This window comes from Frankliniella occidentalis, unplaced genomic scaffold (genome assembly GCF_000697945.3).
Source record: "Frankliniella occidentalis isolate FOCC.00 unplaced genomic scaffold, Focc_3.1 Scaffold2, whole genome shotgun sequence".
NCBI lineage: Eukaryota > Metazoa > Arthropoda > Insecta > Thysanoptera > Thripidae > Frankliniella > Frankliniella occidentalis.
In genome coordinates, this window is record NW_026267132.1 from 169,182 (window position 1) to 175,940 (window position 6,759).

Consider the following 6,759-nt stretch of genomic DNA (forward strand, 5'->3'; position numbering starts at 1 on the left):
CTCTGAAAGAAGGTACAACCACCACGTGAAGGATGTACCCCATCGCCATGCACGAGTGTAAGGGGGTAACACCACCACGTGATGGATGTACCCCCTTCGCAACACGTTTCTGAAAGGAGGTGCAACCACCACGTGAAGGATGTACCCCCTCGCCATGCATGAGTGTGAGGGGGAACACCACCACGTGACGTTTGTACCCCCTCAAGACGACTTTTAAGATGACTCACTATTCGTAGTCGTGTCAGTATACGCAGTATGGCCCAGTGCAGGGGTACTATTTGAAGTACTATAGACCTTCTGAGCAGCTTGGAGCGGATGAGCAGGCAACGCCCAGATTTCTCTTAAAATCGGACGCAACTCAAAAAACGAAAAACACTTGCAGCTAGATTTTGTTTCGCTGAATCCGAAAATGTAATCACTTTTGTCATTCAACGATGTATTTCGGCGTATATTCGATTATAAGTGACTAACCCCGGCGCAACGGCTTGCGGGCCAGGCATAGTCACTTATAATCGAATATACGCGAAAATACATCGTTGAATGACAAAAGTGACTACATTTTCGGATTCAGCGAAACAAAATCTAGCTGCAAGTGTTTTTCGTTTCTTGAATTGCGTCCGATTTTAAGAGCTATCTCGAATTGTATTCAGTCAGTCTGCGACGTTGCGCGCCGAGCGGCTCAGAAGGTCTATTAAGGTACAATACAGGTGGGTATAACCATCGAATGGTAGTCATACCCCCCTCTGAATGCTGATTCTATCGGGGGTGTATCCACCACGTGATAGTTATACCCCCTCTTTAAGGGGGTTACAACCATCACGTGCTCCCTATACCCCCTATAGGAAGTATGACTATCACGTGATAGTTGTACCCCCCTCGATGGGGGGTACAACAATCACGTGATGGTTTTACCCCTCTCGATGGTAGGTAAAACCGTCACGTGGCACACTGGGGCGAAAACGGAATTTTAGGGTCAAAAGTCTAGAGTACTCAGAATGGTGTCAAAGTTGGTATCCGGGGGTTTTGGCGTCTCCTAAAGCCATTTCCGATGTCCGTTTGCACCTCCAGGGTCATCCTGGGTCGTCGTCGGGGACCTCACGAGGTCGCCGATGACGTCCGCCAAGGAAATTAGTACCAGGGGGTTATCAGTTGCGCTGAAGCCATTTCCGGTGTCTGTTTGCACCTCCAGGGTCATCCTGGGGTCGTCGTCGGGGACCTCACGAGGTCGCCGATGACGTTCCCCAAGATAATTGGTACCAGGGGGTTTTCGGTCGCGCTGAAGCCATTTCCGGTGTCTGTTTGCACCTCCAGTAATTTTCAGAAAAAAAACTCTTCGGCGACCCCATGACGTCGTCGGCGAGCCCATGGGGTCCTCGGTGACCCCAAGAGGTCTCCGACGATGGCCCTAGGATGACCCTGGAGGTGCAAACAGACACCGGAAATGGCTTCAGCGCGACCGAAAACCCCTAGGTACCAATTTTTGGGGGGGACGTCATCGGCGACCCCACGAGGTCCCCGACGACGACACCAGGATGACCCTGGAGGTGCAAACGGACACCGGAAATAGATTCGGAACATCTGAAAACCCCCGTATAACCAATTTTGTGTGTTCTCTGATTAAATTAAGACCGTCTCCGTCTCAAAAACTTGTGAGAAAATGAGATTTTGGTCAATTTTACCGCCATTTTGAGAGAGAACCGCTACATTTCGCTACCCGTGCCCATATAGCCCTGAAAGGAGGTCACTTCTACTAGCCTCTGACGGTCGCAGAAGTGTTCGCAAGTGTTCGCAACTTAAGATATCTCAAGTCAAAAACAGCAAAAACGCCAATTTTTATCGAAATTTAACAGGATTTAAATATTAAATGAAGATAGTTAGACCAAAAACGAGATGGTCTTTAGATTTCTCGGACCTTCCTCTTTCCAACGATATGTGGTTCAAATACATTATCTTTTCGAAATTAGCGTTAATTTTAGATTATTTGGACCCCTGACACAATTTGAGCAAAAGTACACGAATTTCACTGACTTTGAGGCCTGTTTCTGCATAGAAAGCGGCGCTAAATGTGGCTAACAAGTACAGGAGAGTGAGCTTTGGTCCTTTCTGAACAAAATGGCACAGTTGGCTGAACTCTAAACTCATTCTGAAGAAATCGCCTTTATGACCCTAAATTTCCGTTTTCGCCCCAGTGTGCGTGGTAGATATACCCCCACGCGTGTTGTTGGCATTTACTGGGGGGGTAGGACTATCACGTGGTGATTGTACCTCCGGTACAAGCATCACGGGGGTACCTTCACCACCTCACACCGGCGGCGACGCTCGGGCCTGCGGCCCGACCGTTTATGCTAAATTTGCTGAAAAACATAATCAAATAATATAGCGGGCGTTCAGCCCGCTAAAACCCGTCGTCATTAAATTTTGCTCCTTAACGGTGACGAACCGTGACTACAACCCACCCTTCTGCTTAGAAAAACTTCTTTTTTAAGGGGGGGGGGGGTCCACTATGCAATTCGAGGCCTTCCTCTACAACTAAATGTTCACTACACCGAATTTTAGCTTATTTTCGTCAAAAGAAGACCCTCCAGCGCCCGAGAGGTGAGAGATAGAGCCAAACGGACAAAATTTAAGTCCAGGGGGTTATACTTTCCCGAGCTACCCCTTCGGAGATCATAAAAAAAATATTTTTTCTAACTTCTTTGACCTACCCTCTGTTCTTTGATACCCGCTTTTAGCCCCTTTGGTTTGTTTGCCAGGATTTGCCGTAGGCGTTTCATTTTCTAGGAGTGAACCTTAAGATACCCTGAAAATTTGAAGTCTCTAGCACATCTTCTTCTAGTGGAACAGACAGACACACAGACAGACACACACGAGGTCGTTTGCAAAAGCCCGCTAGACAGCTTTCCTAAAGCAGAAGGGCGGGCTAAAAAAGAGTCTGAATTTGAAGAAGTAATTGAAAAAATGTAGTATTTATATTTAACTTACAATCAAAGAATTCATAACTTTGCCGTAGATGCCTTTCTGGCAGATGAGTACTAGGAGGACGAGTAGGAATAACATGCTGGATCACCTAAATACCAGGCGTCAAGCGGCACTATAACAGGTTCATGTCAGTTGGTTGCCGTGGTGCAGCCCACGGCCACTTCTATGAGATTGTGTGCTGCTGCAAAGCGCGTCCGGAGCCGACAGTGGCAAGCTGGCGTGCAAACACAAACAGCGAAAAAAAACAAACAAACACAAAAAACTTATTGACACCTACTTGCAGTGCAAATTGCTTGTAAGCTTGGTATTACAATGCTTCAATATCTCACCATATTTGAGCGATATTTTTCGAATCTTCCTCAATAAGAGAGGGGTTTTCTTAAGTAAAGCGCTTATATATAGAGCAACGAGTGAAACCTCGCTCTTCTTAGATTAAACATCTGGCTCTTTAGGTGCGACAGCTGGGTGGCAGAATTTTATTCTTAAGCGGTTTCCATACAATCATTTGTGGTACGGTCAGCCTTGTTTACAGCTGATTACACCCGCACCTGGTGGGGAGTCCTCTCCGGTAAAACGGCAGTGCCGGACCGAAAACCTGTACGTCAACGCTGACGTGGGTATCACTGTGACGTTTACTGCGTGGAGTAAATAGTGGCTGGTCACAGGAAAGCAGTAGAGAAAAGCAAAGCGATAGTGGCACTTCGAGCTCACGCGATGCCCGATCCAGTATTATGTTTACCGACAGTTTTAGACATGACACTCTGAAGTTTTATTAGAAAATATTGCCTTTTAACTGTATTTGGAGTATGTAAGCCTACTATGCTGTTGCAATTGATGGCGCTGTCCACGCCAAATCAGCAGGTAAACTAGCTATATGTACGCTAGATCACGTCTCGCGTAACAGGTTTCGCAATATCTCACGAAACACTGTTACGCTGCGACGCGCCTGCCGCACACATAGCTAGGCCTGCGGCGCTGACACCCGAGACGAGTTAATAAGAGTGCATATACAAGTTTTCGATGTAAGTGCTTTTTTACGGTTTTATGGACCATTTGGTCATTTTCACCTCATTTTCATCAAGAAATGCCTGAAATGCCTCCCAGCACCCAAACGGTACAAGATAGAGGAAAACGGACAAAAATTTCGGTCACAGGGATCTAGTTTCACGAGTTACCCCTTAGAAACACTTCAAAAAATATTTGAAAAAAAAAAAAAAAACATTTTTCGACTTTTGGTATCTAGCCCGCCCTTCTGCTTTGAAAAAGCTATCCAGCGGGCTTATGCAAACGACCTCGTGTGTGTCTGTGTGTCTGTCTGTGTGTCTGTCTGTCTGTCTGTCTGTTCCACTAGAAGGAGATGTGCTAGAGACTTGAAATTTTCAGGGTATCTTAAGGTCCACCGAAGAGTTCCCTGCACCTCATGACAGCAAAGGCTTCGCTAACGCTCAGGCAACAAATGATGTTACGGACCTTCGGCCCGCAAAGCCCGTCCGTCCTTAAAAATTGCCCCGTAGACACGAGAAAGGGATGCAACGGTGAAGCACCGCGACTACAACCCACCCTTCTGCTTAGAAAACGTTTTTTTGGGGTGATACCCAAACAATTTTCAATAACAAAAAATGATCTTACATGAAAAAGAAGCAACATAAAAAGGTGACGTGAGGGGAAGCATCAGGCATTGTGGGAGCAGCAAGGAAATGTAACATTCCTTTAATATTCTGGCCAACGTTTCTGATTTTAAGCTCACTGGGTATTACTTTTATGTATATTTTTTACTAGTAAGGTGTTCTAACTTCGATAATGTACCTAAGTATTGTGATTTTGAGTACTGCTACTTAGTAATTATCCTTGTATTTCTGATGTGATATCAAGACTGTTGCTTCGAGTTCTTAGCTTGCATAGGTAAGGAAACGTAACATTCCTTAATATACTGGCCATCGTTTCTGATTTTAAGCTCACTGGATATTACTTTTATATATATTTTTTACTAGTGAGGTAACTTTAATAATGTACCTAAGTATTGTGATTTTGAGTACTGCTACTTAGTAATGAGCTATTTTCCGAATTAGAGGAACAAGAAGAATCCAAGATGGCCTCCGTCTGTAGTCTGCTTCCGGACCATCACAAACCTTCAACTGTTTGCTCGCCGTCTGCTCGGTCTGTCCGCACCCCGGCACCGAATCGCGCGTATCTCGTGTAAATCTGAACGAAAACTTAATGTGTTATACATCATTTTAAAGGTGAGCACCCCAGGAATCCGATTCTGGTGTTACTATCGCCATATAACGTGAATGGAAATATTTATTCCATGTGAAAGGACTGAAATATGGGTGTTAGGCTATGTTGAGGCTATGGATGGTCACTGTTTATTTTGACAACTGCCTTCCTCGGCGTATTTTCCTAAAATTCTGACATAACTATCGTGTTTCAGACCACTTGTACATTAAAGTACTTTTATTTTTCAGATATTTTCATAAATTTGTGAAGAACTTGTGCTGTTTTTGTATGATGAAACATGTACACCAGCCCAGTAAGTGTTTATGGCTTCACAGTTTGTTGTTTTTTTTTGTAAAGATTTCCTATACATTTTATAATTTTTTTCTGTTTAACATTGTAAAGGCCAAGCGAGTTTTGGGAAGTGGATTGTGTGGACTGAAGAATATGGGGAACACCTGCTACGTCAATGGCATAATGCAATGTTCGTTGTCATTCCCTATCGTTCTTGGAGGACTACAGCTGGTGCACTTGGACGAGTATGCTAGTGTAACCCATCCATTGACATGTGCCCTCAGAATATTTTTGGAAGAGCTGCAGCATTCATCTTCATCATACTCATACGATGTTTTTCTTGTAAGTTCGTGACTGACACAGTTCTCCTTCAAACCTGTGTGTTTTTGAAATTATTCGTAACTAGTCTTGTGTAAATTTCCAGGAATGTCTCCAGAGCAACTGGCTGAGGTTCAAGCCTAAAACACAACAAGACCTGATGGAGTTTTTTACATTCCTCATCAGTAGGGTTCATGGCGAAATACTTGTAAGTTTTGTCTTGTTCTGCGACAAAGAGTGTAGCAGCTCAGAATTGTATGATTAAATTTTTACTTTGCCACAGGAAAAACATTTCACTGGTGACAAGAGAAGAATTGATCCTGATGATGTGGATGTAAGCGTGCTTGATATTTGGATGTCATCCGAAATGTCCAAGATGACTTATATGTTTGGTTTACAAACAGTCCGTCTCAGCATTTGTTCAGCCTGTGGTACTGAAAGTGGAATATGTGATGCTCCGGAAATGTTCTTGTCACTGGCTCTTCCAGAGGGCAAGACGACATGCACATTGCAGGTTTGTTTATGTTGTGTTTTTTCTTTACCCTGTCATAATTTTCTTTTACTGGTTTATATCTTTACTAATGATTCATGGATGTACAGGAGTGCCTGGAGCTGTTCCGTACTGTATCATACAACACCTGCAGCACTTGTGGGGAGGACAGTGCAAGGAGTCATCTTACATTTGGAAGGCTACCTCCTATTCTTGTGGTGCATTTAGTCAGGTAAAAGATGCTAAATTTTGATTACAGGTGATTTAAAAGAGGACTGTCCTGCTTAATTATTATTTCTTTTGCTGCAGGTTTTCTGGAACTGATAATAATAACTATATCAAAAATACCTGCAAAGTGTCTTATGACCAGACTATTGACCTGAAAGAGTTTACCTTGAAGGACCTGCAAACTGACACAAAGTATAGCTTGTGTGCCGTAACTGACCACCATGGTCAGTTACATA

At 44.0% G+C, this 6,759-nt stretch overlaps 2 protein-coding genes across 2 annotated transcripts in view; one reads left to right on the forward strand and one right to left on the reverse strand.

Annotated features, from left to right (window-relative positions):
• LOC113213315 (uncharacterized) overlaps positions 1-3,214 on the reverse strand; it is a 25,668-nt gene extending 22,454 nt beyond the window's left edge. Inside the window, exon 1 of the mRNA XM_026432337.2 lies at positions 2,983-3,214. Coding sequence (XP_026288122.1) covers positions 2,983-3,057 — 75 coding nt within the window. The 5' untranslated portion in view covers positions 3,058-3,214. The remainder of the gene's footprint in view (positions 1-2,982) is intronic.
• A 2,280-nt stretch (positions 3,215-5,494) lies between these two features.
• Positions 5,495-6,759, forward strand: part of LOC127748765 (putative ubiquitin carboxyl-terminal hydrolase 50) — a 2,351-nt gene continuing 1,086 nt past the window's right edge. The window contains exons 1-6 of the mRNA XM_052263571.1: positions 5,495-5,509; positions 5,599-5,829; positions 5,912-6,013; positions 6,089-6,319; positions 6,406-6,527; positions 6,605-6,715. Coding sequence (XP_052119531.1) covers positions 5,495-5,509; positions 5,599-5,829; positions 5,912-6,013; positions 6,089-6,319; positions 6,406-6,527; positions 6,605-6,715 — 812 coding nt within the window. The remainder of the gene's footprint in view (positions 5,510-5,598; positions 5,830-5,911; positions 6,014-6,088; positions 6,320-6,405; positions 6,528-6,604; positions 6,716-6,759) is intronic.